The 18,468-nt window shown below is 49.4% G+C and overlaps 1 protein-coding gene across 2 annotated transcripts; it reads right to left on the reverse strand.

Annotated features, from left to right (window-relative positions):
• Nucleotides 1–104: 104 nt before the first annotated feature.
• Nucleotides 105–8,588, reverse strand: Arrb2 (arrestin beta 2). 2 transcript variants are annotated; one of them, XM_038327835.1, is made up of 15 exons: nt 8,430–8,588; nt 5,185–5,215; nt 4,516–4,576; nt 4,365–4,409; nt 3,964–4,160; nt 3,796–3,855; nt 3,343–3,410; nt 3,045–3,183; nt 2,709–2,793; nt 2,360–2,432; nt 1,972–2,109; nt 1,209–1,292; nt 1,037–1,116; nt 885–939; nt 105–583 (listed from the first exon to the last, which is right to left on the reverse strand). In XM_038327835.1, exons 1-15 carry the CDS (start codon nt 8,450–8,452, stop codon nt 490–492), a joined length of 1,233 nt encoding a protein of 410 aa, XP_038183763.1. In that variant the 5' UTR covers nt 8,453–8,588; the 3' UTR covers nt 105–489. The 2 variants fall into 2 exon arrangements, with proteins under 2 accessions (XP_038183763.1, XP_038183764.1); XM_038327836.1 differs by lacking the exon at nt 8,430–8,588 and having other exon boundaries at nt 4,516–4,711; nt 5,185–5,201.
• Nucleotides 8,589–18,468: the final 9,880 nt, after the last annotated feature.

The raw sequence follows: 18,468 nt of genomic DNA on the forward strand, positions 1-18,468 counted from the left end.
ATAACCCATGGGAGGTACCCTGCAGACGCAGAGAAAAGCATCATGGATGGGCAGGCGCACTGTGCACCCTTTAAACGCTGTGGAGGAAACACGTGCACACTCAGGCCTATTCAAAGGTTTATTTCTTCCCTGTGCTCAGAAACAAAGAAACGGCCTCGCCCTCTCCCCCGGCAAAGTCTCATCTTCAAGGACTGGGAGGCAGAAGTGGTGACTTGGGGGGCGGGTTGATACGAGGCGAAATGTGGGAGTTCTTTCTACTACTTTTCTCTACGATTACTCCTTATTTTCAGTGTTTCCTTCCCAAAACTTTAGGTGTGCACACAGCCTGCCACCCTAGGGGACAGGGCCAGGGCAGCAGCGCCAAAGGCAGAAGATTAATGCCCGCTTTCAACAAGTCATGGGTCCAGTGCGAATCCTGGGTGGATGGGGGCGGAGGAGAGGCTGCCAGTGGGGCCTTGGTCCTGCCACTGCCTCTCCCAGCCCCTTTTCCTAGCAGAATTGCTCATCACAGTCGTCATCCTTCATCCCCTTCAGCCGAAGCCGGGCAAAGTCCTCGAACACAATGTCATCGTCTGTGGCGTAGCTTGGTGACAATAAGGAGTAGTTGAGGTAAGGGCTTCTGACTGTCCCTTGGGCTTCCCACTCTGCTCCCCCCACCCCCACCCCATCCTAGAGTCAGGCGCTTGAGTGGTGCTAGAATCAGAGAGGTTCACAGGAGACAAGGGGCATCAGCGGCAGCCTCAACAGGCTGAGTCATCTGATCTGATACTTCTACCAGTCTCTCCCACCAGAAGGAAACACCCACAAGGTATGAAGGTGGATTTAAGGATACGGGAATCTCTGTCCTAGAGGATCAAAGTAAGAAGGCAGGGAGTGTTCCTTACTTGGTATCAAACTCGATGAGGTTAGTATCCACGGGGACATCTGTTTCCCGGGGCACTGAAGGGCAGAGAGGGAATGGGTGGATGGGTACCAGAAAGCCCCACTGGCCCTGCCTCAGTCCCTCTCTGTGGAGCTCAGGGTGGAGAGTGCTCACCTGACTGGGGTCTGGGAAGGGTGATATGGTCATGGGGCTTGGGGTGCATGAGAACAAAAGGCAGCTCCACGGAGACATCCCTAGGGAGGGAGAGGGGCGGCATGAAGAGGACCACCACCACAGAGCCACAGAGCCACAGAGCACCGCACGACCAGGCTCTCCCTCTACTCACCCGCCTCGAGACACCACCAGCTTCACCTTCACTCTGTAGGACACCAGGATCCCCAGTACCTCCTTGTTGGCTCCCTCCTTCACTCTGCAATCGGGAGGAGGGGAGCGGGGTCAGGGATCCAGGGCTCCCACAGCATCAGCTGCGAAGCCATGGCAAGGCAGGCCCGTGGCATTCCTCCAGGCAGAACTCTGTGCCAGTCACGGGGGGACTTTGATGTGTGCGGCTTCCTCTCACCTACTTCTCTTCGTGTGGTCCCTTCTCACTGTGTGGGCCTGTGTGGCGGTGTAGCGTGCAAAGGCACCCTGGGCCAAACTCTGGCCTTCTGGGGTGACGGGTGCCCAAGGTCATAGTGACACGTCACAATTCCTCACACAGCCTGGGGACCATCCCACCCGAGTCTTTAAGCTTGCAGTTCTCTCTGCATGGAGCTCTGTTTGCTCGCACATCCACAATGCCCTTCCCCTGGGTCCTTCAGCGTTCACCCTCACTGGCCAATCTATTACATCCGCACAGCCTGCCCCTTTCTCTACCTCATCCCTCCTGCTCAGCTTGCTTCCCCACTTAACACTTGTTCCTGACATGCTATCTAGTTTACCATTTATCTGATTGTCTTCCCTTCCTTAGGATGAGAGGTCTCTGTCACGTCACTTCTGTTCACTGATACGTCCCTGGCACCTAGGACAGAGCCTGGCACACAGCCTGCACTGAACGGAAGCCCGTCCCCCTGTCCCCCTGTCTCCCAGTCTGCCAGCCCCGCCCTCACATGGTGCTGGAAGCCAAGTTGGTGTCTTCATGCTTGAGCTGCCCGTCCAGGGCGAGGCCTCGCTTCTCCCGGTTGTCACTGAGCAGCGGGGTGATGGTGTACACCTTGCAGAATGTGGAACTGGGAGACACCTGGTCACTGGGGTTTGGAGACAAGGGAACAAGATCCTTGGAGAGACCGGCTGGGGAGGATCCCCTCACCACCTTCAGGCAGTAGTGTCCATCTGGGCACCGATCATGAGGGGTGGGCTCTGACTCAACCTGTTCAAGACAGTTAACAACCTGGAGCCCCAGCTATAGAGGACACCCTTAGGAGCGAGATGGGCTCTGAGGATTCTACCTTCTCACACTCTCCCCTGAGCTTGGGTCCCACACCTCTCCATACTCACTCTTGCTCAAGCTGAGCCACAGGGCACTTGTACTGCGCGGTGCTGAAGAGGCAAATGTCGGCATACTGTCTCACTGTGGGGCGGGGGAACCAAGTATAGACTATCACTACCCCGCAACTCCAGACCACACGGTGTGAACCCCACTGAGGGGCAGCACACCCCCACCTCCTGCCCCTGGCCAACAGCCCTTCTATAATAAACACTAGGGCACACCATCCTGGAACAGAATAAATTCTTTCCGGTCTGGTAGTTTCCCTACACTGGGGTATGGCCTGGGCTGACAGAGCGGCAGAAGCCCCTTGTAAGCAGAGACGTCCTTCCCAAGCCCGTGTCCACCCCCACTTCCTACCAGAGACTCTGATCTTCTTGACAGTCTTGGCGGAGTTGTTGGTGACATGGACGTTGACATTGAGTGGCTCTCCGTGGTAGTACAGCTTTTGAAGGGAGGGGATTGGGATTACATAGCTTGCACGTGTTTTTCACTGGCTCTAACCTGGGTACTCCCTGACAGAGGCTGCTCTGCCCCACCCCCACCCTGGCTCTTAGCACCTCCACCCCAAAGTGAGGCAACGGTCTTTAAAAAAAAAAAATCCCAAACCGCCATCCTGCCTGTGGCTTCCCCTCTCCCCCCTCCCCCAGACTCTGGCCTGCTTTGTGGCAACTCTGTCACCCTCTCACACCTCACCTCTTTGTCCAGGGAAGCCTCTAGGTGCAGGGACCTCCTGTCAGACATGAGGAAGTGGCGTGTGGTTTCAGCTGAGGGCTGGGGGCCGGGCGTCTCTGGAGCGAACTGCACCTTTCTGATGATGAGCCGCACAGAATTCCTAAGTGTGTGTGTGTGGTGGTGGGGGCGGTTGGAGGAGGGGAAAGGTCAGTTTCAAGACACTACAATCCAACTCAGAGTCCTACCTCCCACAGGGGTCTGGGGTCCCATGAGACTGGGAGGGGGTGGTTACACCAGACAGAAAAGTTGTTTCTCTCACCTTTTGTGGCTTTTTTCTTCCAGTGATTTGGCACAAAAGGCACGGATCTCAAAGTCGACTCCGCAGGCCTTGGGAAGAGGAGGAAAGGCCCCCTCTTACCCCAGGCTTTTGTCACCACCCTCCCAACACACCCTCTCCTACCTCCTTGCTTCATTCCCCTTAGGGGTGGACTTTTGCCCCATCACGGAAACAGGGACTCTTTTGCCCCACCGTCTCCTTCTAGCCTGGCACCTGGCAGAGGCTGGGTCACGGCAGTGCATGGAGGTACACGGAGGAACCCGCATACCCAGGCACATGTTCCAGAAGCAGTGACCACACCATGCACACCCATGTCCATGGGGACACCTCCCTGTCTTCAGGACCCCCTGAACTTCACCCCCTAGCTTAGTGGTGTTTTGTGTTTCTGCTGAGTCCAGTAGTGTTCACAGACTATGAGAGTTATCCCTCCTGTACCTTCCCTGTGTCCTCTGGTCCTGGTTGCAGGGTGACGGAGCAGGGTAAATTCTGGGGTATCTGTGGCAGAGAAAAGGGGGTTTCAGTCCCTGGTAACAGGTACCTCACCCTATGTCAGTCCCGCAGCCCCATGCCCCACACCCTTCAGAAAACGAGGAGCATCCTCACTGTGAAGAAAAAGGGATGGGCATGCTGGCCCAGCTTCTTCAGCAGTCGGTCCTGTAGCCGGGTGGGGGGCCGGGGTGGGTTGGGCATGGGGGGGAAGGCTTGGTACGTAGCGATGAACAGATCTTTGCGGAAAGACAGGCCCAGTACATCCAGGTCTTCTCGGCCATAGCGGAAGGCGCAGGTGAGGGTCACAAACACTGGAAATTGGGGGGAAGGGGAGGAGGTCAGAAGTAACCCCTGCATGTCACCCACACCCGTCCTCAGCACAATAGACTCCCCTGAATCCTACCCCCTGCTTCTGCTTCAGCCTTCCACCTCTCTGGGACACCCTACCAATGCCAACCCATCAAATTTCTTCTTCTTCCTGCCTCCCCTCCAGCTCCTAGACTCAGGTCTAGTACCTTTGCGGTCCTTCAAGTAGTCAGGATCCACAAGCACCACACCATCTGGGAAAGGGAAACACAGATTCATTTTCTGAAGGGGGCCTTTCCCCAGGGCCAGGAACCTCCCCCACTCTTGGAGGACGAGCTATCCCCTTCTAGGCAAACTTACCCACAGGATCCACCTTGTCCAGGTGATCTACAAAGTCGCGCTTGCCCAAGTACACGGTGAGCTGAGGATGTCAAGGGTCACAGGGAAAATTGGGGAGGATGGTGACAAGCCACTAGAGCCCTCAAAGATGGTGGCACTGTCCTGGGGTCCCCCTGGCTGGGTTATCATGGGAGGGGGGGGGGTTCCCCTGGTGTTACTGGAAGGTGAAAGTGGCAGTTTCCAGACTCAGTAAAGCTTTCGTTTAGGCTTTTACCTGCTTCATGGGTCACTTTTTGTACCTCGGCCCACCAACCAAGGGTAGATGTGTATGAGCATGTATATATGTGTTCCCATGTCTTCAGGGAGCACTCAGACCAGGAAGTTAGCAGCTGTCCCTACAAAGGGCTCTGAGATAAACAGGCCACAGCCTGGGGAACTATTAACTTTTCCTAGCTCCAAGTTCTCTAGGTTGGTTCCTAGGAGAGATGCAAGCTTGCTTAGGAACCTACCCCAGTCCCCACCCAGCCCTGTGGCTTCTTCAGACTGTGGCAAGGGGCTTAAGGAGGGAAGGAAGTCTGCTTTTAGCTGTCACAGGAAGTGGGGAGCTAGGGGTTGGGGATTAACTGGGGGTAGGTTGGGCTTCGACAGGGCCCAGGGAGGATCAAAGGATAAGCACTGTGGGTAACTCACCTTGCAGTTAGGGCTCGACTTCTTGAAGACCCTAACAAAACAGAAAGGGAGACCCCACTGCCTCCCTTAGACTCGGTAGGGACCGCCACACCAGGGCTTCTCCCTCCCCAGCCGAAGTGGAATCACCCTGGAGCCCTGCTCTACCCTTCCCACATCTTACAAAGTCCCAGTATTTCCCACAGGGCAGTCCCTGGAAGTCAACTGTCAGGGCAAACGCTGCTCCTTAGGTGTCTGACCCACCTCTACAGTAATGGCCACTGCTTACCCCAGGAACCATCTAGACTCCCCTGAGGGGACCTTCCCTGGAAAGAGATATCAACTGGATGGCTACACAATATCTGGGTCAGACCTAGCACACTATTTATTTATTTGTTTGTTTGTTTGTTTTTGAGATGGGGGTTCTTACTATGTAACCCTGGCTGGCCTAGAACTTGATATGAAGACAAGGCTGGCCCAAACTGTGAGATCCATCTAGCTCTGCCTCCACAAAGCTAGGATAAAAGGTGTGACCCACCATACCCAATCAAACTAGCCACTTTTCAACTGACCTCTAGCCTCAAGGACGCCTGGGGTCACGCCTGAAGTGATGCCTTGACTTGGCCCCTCAGACGGTTTCTACTGAAGGCATTGACCACATCTGACTATTTCGTGAACCTTCAACATCCCCATCTCTGACCTCAGCAGCTTAAAAAAAAATCCACTTGTCGTCCAAGGCTTAACTCATCTCCGGATTGACGATTCTGCCTCAACTTTAATCACCCCCCCCCATTTTGCTTCTCTCACATTTTGTTTAGATTTTACTTGTGATTTCACAAAGGGTGGCTGGGACCCTCGGGATCTTGTACAGTCAGGCATCCGTGAGAGAGAAAGGATGCTGGCTAACTGTTCTGGTGGTGACTGTTCTGGTCCCAGCAGTGCTCCAATTGCATTGTGACTGCTCTTATAGCCCAATGACTGAAGGTTGAAATATTCCTGTCTTACCAAGAAGAAACCAAAGCATAGTGAGGTCAAAAATTCTGCCAAAGGTCACAGAGAATGTTCATGGTGGGGCTCAGACATAAACTTGAGGAAGGCGATTCTGGCTGTAAGTCCGTTAAATTGTTCAACTGGCCTGTCATTGACTGTACAGTCGAAGGGGTTTTCTATACAGGCACTGAAACAATCTAAGCCTAGACTCTACCCATTGCTAGGAGCACAGGGAATTGCCTAGTGACCCCCAACCCATTGCTGGGAAATGTCTAGTGACCCCCCATTGCTAAGAGCATAGGGAACTGTCTAGTGACCCCCCCACTTATTTCTGGGAACACAGGGAACTGTCTAGTGATCCCCCCATTGTTGGGAGCATAGGGAACTGTCTAGTGACCCCCCCATTGCTGGGAGCACAGGGAACTGTCTAGTGACCCCCCACCCATTGCTGGGAGCATAGGGAACTCTCTAGTGACCCCCACCCATTGCTGGGAGCACAGGGAACTGTCTAGTGACCCCTCCACCCATTGCTGGGAGCATAGGGAACTCTCTTGTGGCCCCAGGGCTGGCTCTGGCCATTTCTAAGCACCATGCTACCTCTTCTAATGCACTTTGCCTCAGCAGTAATTCCAGGAAAGGGTCCCCAGATAACACACTGAAATACTGGCCAGGGTTCCATCCTTCCTTCAACTCACTCTTTTAGCTTCTGCTAGGAAAACCACTGTTTCTTCCTTCCCAGAGGCCATACATATGCCTGTCCATACATCACAGGGCAAACATATAGGGTTACGTGACAAACTCACAGGGTGCCCCGGGGTATCCCCAAGCAATAAAGGCACATGGACTTGGTAGAATAACCATTCTGATTTCAGTCCCAGTTTGGGCTGACAGCTAGTACATCACCTAGGCTCTGCCTCTCTTCTTCTGGTTTCCCTCTGTCCTGTGTTTTCTCCTACTAGAAGCCCTGGCAGAAGGCTGTGACAGCCACAATCAGTGTGACTCTCAGTGAGTTGCCCTGGAGTCTGCGATCTACATCTGACCAGGCTGCCAGGTTAGGGAAGGGAAGCAGGCACACACTGAGGCTAGCCAAAGAGCCAGAGTAAGGGAATTACAAAGGGAGGTGCCCAGCTGTGGGGTTAGCTAAAGCAGATGCCCTTTTGTACTTCCTGCTATTCTCTCCATTTCCTACGGCCCAGAATTTGATGAGACTGTAGGGGATTATGCCAAGTCAGCAGTCTCTCTTTGGACCATCTAGTCCCTCTCCTGAACCATGCAACGGAAATTTGGGGGCCTCCCCCAAGTAAATGACTTCCCCTTTCTCTGGAGTGTTTAACCTCAAATCCAGGAGGCCAATATTCCTCCGATAATCTCTCTCAGATATTGGTCCTCTTGATGCTTATAAGCCTAAATTCTCATAGCCCAAGGGTAGTGGGAGTGGTAGGGTCGATCCTGTGTTTTGCAGAAGTGACTATTGAGGATCAGGCCCTTATTCTTGATGAGGCACAGAGCCCAAACTCATTCTTTTGCTCTTGCTCCCTTGGAACTCAAGCATTCACCCCCTGTCCTCTTGGGGTTGTTGGGTCACAACAGGAAGTGGATTTTGCTATAGACCAAAAAAAGAGAACTCTGATATCTGTGGAAGGAAGGAGCCTCGATTGCACAGAAAACATCCGGGGAGAGGATGTGTGTGTCCAGGGCAGATACTACCTCTTCCCCCTCCGGGGAATAGGAATACAGCACAATTTCACGGAGGGTCCCTAATGCACTCTATTTCCTCAAGAAGAAGCTGTTGCTCCTAGCAACCTAGAAGACTGAAGTTTGGTAGCAGAGCTATCCGGCCCTCGGGACAGGTGGGAACAACCAGACTGCGGGGTATTGGACAGGAGGCTTTCCATTGGTTGGGCACCAGTCTAGGGGAATCCCTTCTCAGCATCCAGTCTCCCTGCACACAAGCTCTAGGGGACGGCCACCTGCTCCTCCTTCCTCCGCCCCAGCATCTCAGCCCGCAGAGAACCCAGTAGTCCGACTCCTACATCTCTGCGAGAACCCAGGCGTGGATTTCCCCGATCCCTATCAGCTTTTGCTTTCGGCAGGAACCCAAGCACGCACCCCCACATCAATATCTTCAAGGACCTAGGCTTGCGGCCCCGGACCGCTACCCTTTAGGGACCCAGGCGTCCGGCCCCGGGTTTCTTGCCGGGTGTCCTTGTCTGGGGACCATCCCTGCACTCAACGCGAGCCGCCGCCCATGCCCCGCAGCACGGCCCCACCTCCCATACCTGGTCCCAGGTTTTTCCCCCATGGTGCGCGCGCTCGCCGCCCTGCGCCCGCCGGGTTCGCGGCTCGCTCGCAGCCTTCTTGCCCGCTGCCAGGTCCCCCGCTCCTCCCCGCGCCAGTGCGCACGCGCGTCCTCGCTCTTTCTCCTCCTTCCCCTCCCCTCGGGTCTGGGTCTTGGGGAGCCGGGGCCAGCTGCGTCAGCCGGATCCCGCGCGCCGCGGCGCTGCCCGCCCTCCCCGGACTGGCTCCGCCCCACGCCTCCGTCCTCGGTCTCCCTTGGGGGACGCCTCTCGGCGCGGTCCCTCTCTCGCTCTCCCCGCCCATCTCACCGCCCCTCCTCAACTCCTTAGCTCCAGATTGGGCCTCTTTAAATGGAGGCGGCCGCCTTCCAGGCGATTAGAGCCAACTGATTGGCCTTCGGTATCCATAGCCCTGCAGGGATCCCTCCCCTTTGTTTGCTTTTACAGAATGGGTGGAGGGACGAGGTAGTGGGGGCGGTGGGAGTGAGCTCAAACACTGTCTGGGTCTAACGACCAGGTTCTGCATTGCACACGTGGGTGAACCGTATCAGTTGCACGATGATGCCTACTTCAGTGTGTGCTGCTCATCCCTGAGCGTGCAGCCTTGTTCTGCCCGCCTTCCCGCGTTCTTGAGGTCCTTCAGCTCCCCCTGCTGTATTTATTTATCTTTTCTGATTTTTGCAGGGTCACTTTTAAAATTTTCTCAGACTTTGCCACCTCCTTTATCATCTACCCGTACAGCTATCATTCACGCAATCCATCCATCTCTCTGTTTCTCCATCCTTCCCTCTATTTTGGGTTAGTCACTATGCCAAGCCATCGGGAATTACCATGGCCTAACTTTCCTGGGATCCTTGAGCTATAGGAGACAGGTATTATGCTCCCAGGAATGCTATAATGGAGGTATGACTCAGAACATCCAGCAACTAAAAGCGCTTGGCCAGCTTGGGGGGAGGAGTGGAGTGCAGTCAGTCACTCCGTAGGTTAGGAAATTTGAGGACAGCCGTTGTGAAGGATGGGCAGAAGTGGGGAAAGGACATCCTAAAGACTGAGTAAGGCAAAGAACATCCTGTTCCAGAGTGCCTGTGGGTTAGATGGCAGGAGAGCTGCGGAGGACTAGAAGGGATGGTGGAGGAATTTTGTGGAGCAGGTGAAAGAAAGAGCGTGAGGAACCCGTCGTGTTAATTTAAGTTTTCTTCTGGGACCTCCAACATACTTGGCAAGTGTCACTTACACTAAGCTGTATCCCTACCCCAGCCCAGGAGTAATTTGATTTTTATTTTGTTTTTCACCAGAAGACTGTTGTGGTGAAGTGTCTCTTTTTTGGGTAACATGGAGCGTGATGGGGAGGGGGCAAGACTGTTAGAAATAAACTAGCCCAGGGAAAATGATGACTCACGTGTAACCCCCGCTTGGCGGGTCAGCTATTCAGGGTCCTCTGAAGGGGCGCTAACCTGCAAGAACATGGGCTGGAGAGAGAAATGGAGACCAAGCAAGATTCTATTGTCAAGGTCTCCGTTTATTGGGGTGAAAGTTACAGCTTATATACCCTTGAATGGAGTGGAGGTAGGTAGGCAGGAACTCTGCCGGGGTAACTGAAGGTCATTAGCCAGCACCTGGAGTAAGCCAAAGCATGTGATTCATTAACATTGGAGTAAGAGGCGGTTCGTTAACAGCTCTCAAGATAGTTGGGATGAGGGGTGGGATCTTTGTAAACATCCTTAGGGCAATGACCTCTGCTATCCCTGTAAGGATGATGGTCCCTGACAAATCCATCCTTTAGGAAAATGGTCCCTGACAAATCCATCCTTTAGGAAAATGGTCCCTGACACTCACGGCGTGGAAAAGAAAAAAAGAGGCCATCAAAACCTCAAGGTCACCGGGCGGTGGTGGCGCACGCCTTTAATCCCAGCACTCGGGAGGCAGAGGCAGGCAGATCTCTGTGAGTTCGAGACCAGCCTGGTCTACAAGAGCTAGTTCCAGGACAGGCTCCAAAGCCACAGAGAAACCCTGTCTCGAAAAACCAAAAAGAAAAAAAAAAAAAAACCTCAAGGTCATACATACTGAGCCACAAATCAAGTTTGAGATTAGCTTGGGCTACTTGAGACATTGTCTCAAACACACACACACATACACAAACATGCACACCCCAACAAAATATAACAATAACCAACAACAACATCAACAAAATTACAAAGAGCTATTGATAAGAGTAAAGAGTAAGGTAGTGGTCTATGGCATGAAATCTGTGTGGCTCAGTGGGTAAAGGCACTTAATGCCAACCCTGACGACCTGTGTTCAGTCCCCAGGACCTACACCATGGAAGGAGAGAACCAACCCCCCACAAATTGGTCTCTGATAGCCACACAAATGCTATGGCATGTATGCCGCCCCCCCCTACACAAGTACACAAAGAATAAAAATGTTATTTAAAAAGGCGCATGCCTTTAATCCCAGCACTCAGGAGGCAGAGGCAGAGCTAGGCAGATCTCTGAGTTCGAGGCCAGCCTGGTCTACAAGACAGGTCCGGGACAGGCACCAAAGCTACAAGAGAAACCTTGTCTCAAGAAACCAATAAAATAAAATAAAAAAGCCCAGAAAATGGTGCCACCCGATGTGAAAGAGTTCCCACCTCAATCAACCTAATAAAAATACTCTCCCATAAGTGTGCCTGGAGGCTCCACCTCTCCGGTGACGGTAGAGCTCCTTAAGTTGGTAACTGAGATCAATCACCATGTTTTGTAACATGAAAAAAAAAAAAGAGTGTGGTTAATACAAGTAGTAAGGAGCAGAGCTGGTGTTGGAACCCAACAGGCCAGCTTCAGAGTCTGTGACCTAATTATAAAACCCGACTTTAAATGTACTGAGAGTAACACAGCGAGGTGGCTCAGAGGTAAAGGTGTTTGCTGCCAGGCCTGACCATCTGAGTTCGATTCCCAGCACCGACAGGTTAAAGGGAGAGAACTAACTCTGTAAGTTGTCCTCTGATTTCCACACATATGCATCAACTGCTGTACTCCACCCAACTAAATAAAAATGTAATAAAAAGTTAAAACCACTGAGACTAAGCCTGGAGAGATGGCTCAGTGGTTAAGAGCACTGGCTGTTCTTCCGGAGGACCCAGGTTCGTTCCTAGAATCCATTTGGTAGTTTGTAACCATCTGTAACTCCAGTTCCAGGGGATTCGATGTCCTATTGTGAACTCTGAGGGCACAAAACACACACAGTACAGGAACATACCTACATGCAAAACACCGACACATAAAATGATCTATTTTAGATTTATTTATTTTATTTTTTAGGTGTATGGGTATTTTGCCTAAAACTGGAGTTAACTTTTTATTCAATGTGTGTGGGTGTTTTGTCTGCATGCATGTATACATGTGCACATTCATGACTAATGTCTGTGGAGGTCAGAAGAGGACACTGGATTTCCCGAACAGGAGTTCCAGACAGCTGTGAGCTGCCATGTGGGTGCTGGGAATCGAACCCAGGTTCCCTACAAGAACAGCCAGTGTTTTAACCGCTGAACCATCTCCCCAGACCACTCGAGGCAGTTTTCTTATGGCCCCATTGTAAAATACATAGGTTCTGGCTTACCTTTAATGGTACGATTCTCTTCAATGACTACAAATGCTCTGCCCACAACCTTAAATACGTTACCCTGCTCTTCCTTGACATTATTTATTTATTATTTATTATGTATGCAGTATCCTGTCTGCAATATCCTGTCTGCAGGCCAGAAGAGGGCACCAGGTCTCATTATGGATAGCTGTGAACCATATGGGTGCCGGGAATTGAACTCAGGACCTTTGGAAGAACAGCTAGTGCTCTTAGCCTCTGAGCCATCTCTCCAGCCCCCGACAAACTGAACTTTAAAAATCTAGACTTCTATATATTTTTTTTTTAGAGAGGGTTTCTCTGTGTAGCCCGGGGCTGTCCTGGAACTCTCTCTGTAGATCAGACTGGCCTCAAACTCAGAGATCCTCGTGCCTCTGCCTCCCAAGTGCTGGGATTAAAGGCATACACTATCACTGCCCAGTTATATTTAATTTTTAGGTTAAAATAGAAAATAATGTGGTTTTCAGAGAAGGTGAAGACGGTGGTGGCCCAGGATGCAGCCCTGGGAATCTGGTGGCTGCAAGAGGAATCTGTGACATGTTGCCACTGGGAGCACAGATAGCCTTCCACATGACCAGGAACATGCTGTCAGGGCCATGTCCTAGGGCCCCAGAAGAATGTCCCAAGAAGTATAATTTGCATGTGGAAGACTACAATGAGAAGCCATATCCATGGTGACATGGCTACCGTGACTATGCGAAGCTCCCTGACCACTCAGCATAGGAGGGATCCAGGCTAGGAATGGGCCACTGAGACCTGAAGTTGAACCATGGTGAACCCGCTCTGCAATGGGACCTAGACGTGCACATCAGGAATCGTGTGGACACGTCCCTTGCACCCGTTTCTTGGAATGTCAAGAGTAAACAAGAAAGAAAGGAAGAATGTGTTTCCTTATGACATCTTTACACGTAAGTACCCAGTACCCCCTTTGTCATCCCCTTCCTCATCCCTCCTGTCACCTTTCTCTGCCCAACACCGTGCCTTCTGTTTTAGGGTTTTACAGGTCTATATTATTTAGTCTAGATTCTGCATATGGGAGAAAATCTGAAGTATTTGTCTTTCTTTCCTATCGCCCTCTTTTCCCCACTCTCCCTTCCCTTTAGATTTCTCTCCACATACAGATCTTCTACCTTCATGTCATTACATACATACATAGACATACATATACTCACATGACATATATACATACATATATTCACACATACATAGACACATGCACATACATATACTCACACACATACACCGAAACGTATACATACACACATACATTCTCTCATACATATACTCTTCACACATACATATACATGCATACACACACATATATACATAATACATGTGCCAGCTATGAGACAAATATATTTGTCTTCCTTCATCTGGCTTATAATTTACTCAATATCATAACGGTTCTCAACTGTGGGTTGTGACCCCTTTGGGGTCCCCTAACGGATGCTCAGCTTGAACTTGAAGGAGTTATGAAGACAGCAACCTTCACCCTTCAGCTCCTCTCAAAAATGAAGAGTAAAGGACATTTTGTAACTGCCAACTAGCCCGACTGAACATAGCTGAATTATTGTCTAATCCCCTAATTCTTCCTATTTCCAGGGACAGGACGGAGATGAACTAGAAGACCCTCGTGACGAAACCACCTGAAACTGGTTGGATCTGAGATGGCTCCCTGAATTGTAATAGACTTCAAACCTTTATTGAGCAATGGACAAAGACAAAGGAAGAGACTGTTAGTGTTGAAAAAAAAAAACAAAAGAAAACATCTAAATGCCTAACTTCAGTTCACAATCAGTAGGAGTTAAAACTGGCGTACTAGCCCCAGAATCTAGCCTGGGCGTCATTTTCTTCTTCACAGCTCTCTACTTCAAAATGACTGGCTTACGGCTGGGGAGCTTCGGGTGCTGACCACATACTCCTCTAGCTGAGGACCAGAGTTTGGGCTCCAGCACCTATGGGCAGCTTGCACCTGCTTGTAAATCCAGCTCCAAGAGACCCAACATCTCTTCTAAACTCCACCAACATCGCCAGTCACATATGCACATAATTCCCCACCCCCACGTACACGTGTGAATTTTATATGGAAGGGAACAATTTGGGGAACAAAACTTAAAAATAAGTATTAAAATAAGTAAATGTTAAAATACTTGAAAATATCAAGAACAAATCTTTTAAAGATGGCTGCTCTTCAAAAAACATAAAGGAAAGAGAATTCGATAGAGTACCCTTGCAACGTGTAACAGAATAACGTCCCATATTGTTACCAAGGAAATATCTAAATAGACTTCATTTACTCTTAGTTGATTTAAAAATCACGAATTTTGTAGGTCACAAAGCTGGGCCAAAACATCATTAGTCTCCCACTAACGTTGCTTTCGCTAACACCTCCAATGTGTGGATTAAGATGATAACAGTTGCCTAGGTTACCTTTCAATAACTCAAGGCTGTTTGTGCTGAAAATACCAAATGTTCACTTGGACCTGCAAGCGAAGGCAGCTAGGATGGGGTGAAACAGCCCTCACAGTGTGTCTGTCTGCGTTGCTGTCTGAACCGTTGGGCGAGAATCTACTCAGCTTTTCCTGTAAACACACTGTTCATTTGAGAAATGTTTTGTCCCAATCTATATGTCAGGGTTAACATGACCTAGACTTACCTCGTCTACCTCTCCCACCTTCAAAGGTCAAAGGTAACTATCAGACACCACGACTGAAAGCACCGGGCTCTAAAAGCAGTGGAAGGAGGTGGCACTGAGCTCCTGGAAGATCTCCACCCGTTTCTAGAAAAGAAATCAATAGCCTCATCTTTATTAGCATGTTTCTCAATGTCAATACCTGTATCCTGTGTCTGTAACCTGGGGTTGAGGATTTGTTTGTTTGTTTATTGTATTTCTAAGACAGGGTTTCTCTATCTAGTTCTGGCTGTCCTGTAGCTCTGACTGTCCTAGGAACTCACTCTGTAGATCAGGCTGGCCTCTAACTCACAGAGATCCACCTGCCTCTGTTTCCCAAGTGCTGGGGTAATGTGGGATTCCCCTCTGTATGTTGTTAATACCATTGATTTGTTAAAAAAAAAAAAAGTGTTCTTTGGCCTGTGATAGGGTAGAGTAGAGCTAGGCAGGGAAGACTAAACTGAATGCTGGGAGAAAGAAGGCAGAGTCAGGGAGATGCCACATAGCCCCGCCAGAGAAAGACGCTGGATGGAACCTTGCCAGTAAGCCACAGTCACATGGCAATACACAGATTAATAGAAATGTGTTAAATTAATATTTAAGAGCTAGCCAATAAGAAGTTAGAGCTAATGGGCCAAGCAGTGATTTAATGAATATAGTTTCTGTGTCTGTGCAGCTGGAAACGAATGAGCAGCCTCCTACAACACTGAGGTTAAAGGTGTGCACTACTGTGCCCTGCTGAGGATTTGATTTATGAGCAAGGTTCCTGTTTCTATATTCTTTATTTGCTTCCCCAATGTTCATTTTTTTTCAAGATTTTTTTTTTAATGTACACTGGGGTATGACTGTGCAAGATGCCAGATCTCCTGGAACTGAAGTAACAGACAGCCGTGAATTGCCATGTGGGTGCTGGGAATGAAACCTGGGTCCTTTGGAAGAACAGCCAGTGCTCTCAACCACAGGGCCATCTCTCCAGCACCCCCCCCCCCACCATGTTCATTTTCAGATACTGTTTTTCCACTGGGAAGAGTTCCCTGATGCAGGGTGTCCTGGCTAGTTTTATGTCAGTTTGACAAAAACTAGAGTAATCTAAAGGGAGGGAACCTCAATTGAGAAAAATGCCTTCACAAGATCCAGCTGTAGGGCATTTTCTTAATTAGTGATCAGTGGGGGAGGGCCCAGCCCACTATGTGTGGTACCATCCCTGGGCTACTGGCCTTGGGTTCTATAAGAAAGTAGGCTGGCTGGGTGGTGGTGGTGCTCGCCTTTAATCCCAGCACTCGAGAGGCAGAGGCAGGCAGATCTCTGTGAGTTAGACCAGCCTGGGCTACAAGAGCTAGTTCCAGGACAGGCTCCAATGCTACAGAGAAACCCTATCTTGAGGGGAAAAAAAGCAGGCCGACAGGCTGGGTGTGGTGGTGCCCGCCTTTAATCCCAGCAGTCGGGCAGGGAGGCAGAGTCAGGTGAATCTCAGTGAGTTCAAAGGCCAGTCTGGTCTACAATGTAAATTCCAGGACAGGGTTTAAAGCTACACAGAGAAACCCTGTCTTTTTTCTTTTAAAGATTTTATTTATTTATTATGTATACAATATTCTGACTGCATGTGTGCCTGCAGGCCAGAAGAGGGCGCCAGATCTCATTACAGATGGTTGTGAGCCACCATGTGGTTGCTGGGAATTGAACTCAGGTCCTCTGGAAGAACAGTCAGTGCTCTTAACCGCTGAGCCATCTCTCCAGCCCGAAACCCTGTCTTAAAAAGCCTAAAGGAAACAGATTCAACAAAATGCCTATCAAAATCCTAGCAAAATTCTTCAAAGACCTCGAAAGAACGATACTCAACTTCATTTGGAAAAGCAAAATCTCAGAATATCCAAAACAATCCTGTGCAATAAAAGAACTTCTGGAGGCATCTCAATCCCTGACTTCAAACTCTACTACAGAGCTACAGTACTGAAAACAGCCTGGTACTGGCATAAGAACAGACAGGAGGACCAATGGAACCGAATAGAAGACCTGGATATCAATCCACAGATCTTTGAACACCTGGTCTTTGATAAAGAAGCAAAAAATATCAAATGGAAAAAAGAAAGCATGTTTAACAAGTGGTTCTGGCATAACTGGATATCAACATGTAGAAGAATGAAAACAGACCCATATCTATCACCATGCACAAAACTCAAGTCCAAATGGATCAAAGACCTCAACATAAAGCCAGCCACAATGAACCTTATAGAAGAGAAAGTGAGAAGTACACTTGAACACATTGGCACAGGGAACCACTTCCTAAATATAACCCCAGCAGCACAGACACTGAGAGAAACAATTAATAAATGGGACCTCCTGAAACTGAAAAGTTTCTGTAAAGCAAAGGACATGATCAACAAGACAAAACGACAGCCTACAGAAAGGGAAAATATCTTCACTAACCCACATCAGACAGAGGTCTGATCTCCAAAATATACAAAGAACTCAAGAAATTGGACACCAAAAGATTACATAATACAATAAAAATGGAGTACAGACCTAAACAGAGAACTCTCAACAGAAGAATCCAAAATGGCTGAAAGACACTTAAGGAAATGTTCAACATCTTTAGTCATCAGAGAAATGCAAATCAAAACAACTCTGAGATTTCATCTTACACCTGTAAGAATGGCCAAGATCAAAAACACTGATGACAACTTATGCTGGAGAGGTTGTGGGGAAAGGGAACACTTCTGCATTGCTAGTGGGAATGCATGCTGGTACAACCCCATTGGATGTCAGTGTGGCAATTTCTCAGAAAATTAGGAAAAAACCTTCCTCAAGATCCAGTAATACCACTTTTGGGTATATATCCAAAGGATGCTCAATCATGCCACAAGGACATGTGCTCAGCTATGCTCATAGCAGCTTTGTTTGTCATAGCCAGAACCTGGAAACAACCTAAGAATGGATAAGGAAAATGTGGCACGTTTACACAATGGAGTACTACACAGCAGAAAAAAAATAATGACAGCTTGAATTTTGCAGGCAAATGGATGGAGCTAGAAAACATTATTTTGAGTGAGGTAACCCAGACACAGAAAGACAATTATCACATGTACTCACTCATAGGTGGTTTTTGAACATAAAGCAAAGAATGCCAGCCTACAAACCACAATTCCAGAGAACTTAGAAAACAATGAGGACACTAAGAGAGACTTACATAGATCTAACCTACACGGGAAGTAGAAAGTAGAAAAAGACAAGATCTCCTGAGTAAATTGGGAGCATGGGAACCTTGGGGGAGGATTGAAGGGTGAAGGAGAGAGGCAGGGAGGGGAGTAGAGAAAAATGTAGAGCTCAATAGATATCAATAAAACAAAACAAACAAAAAAAGCCTAAAGGGAGCAAGCAAGCAAACAAGCAGGCAGGCGGCAGGTAGGTGGGCGGGCAGGCAGGCGGGCAGGCAGGCCTATATGCCGCAAAGATCAAGCCAGTAAAGCTGCGCTCATCTATCAGTTCCTGACTCCGGGGTCCTGCCTGGTTTGAGTTCCTGTCCTGACTTCCCTCAATGACGGACTGTTATGAGGAACTGAAAGCTAAATAAACCCTTTCCTCGCTTAGTTGTCTTTTGGTCGTGGTGTTTAATCACACCAATAGTAACTCTGGGTAGGACAATGCCTGCATCCCTTAACAATAGCCAATATACAAACTTGCTGCCTTAAGAGGAAACTTAAAAGAATTTCTAAAGGTCTCTCTCTGTCT

This window comes from Arvicola amphibius, chromosome 4 (assembly GCF_903992535.2).
Source record: "Arvicola amphibius chromosome 4, mArvAmp1.2, whole genome shotgun sequence".
Lineage (NCBI taxonomy): Eukaryota > Metazoa > Chordata > Mammalia > Rodentia > Cricetidae > Arvicola > Arvicola amphibius.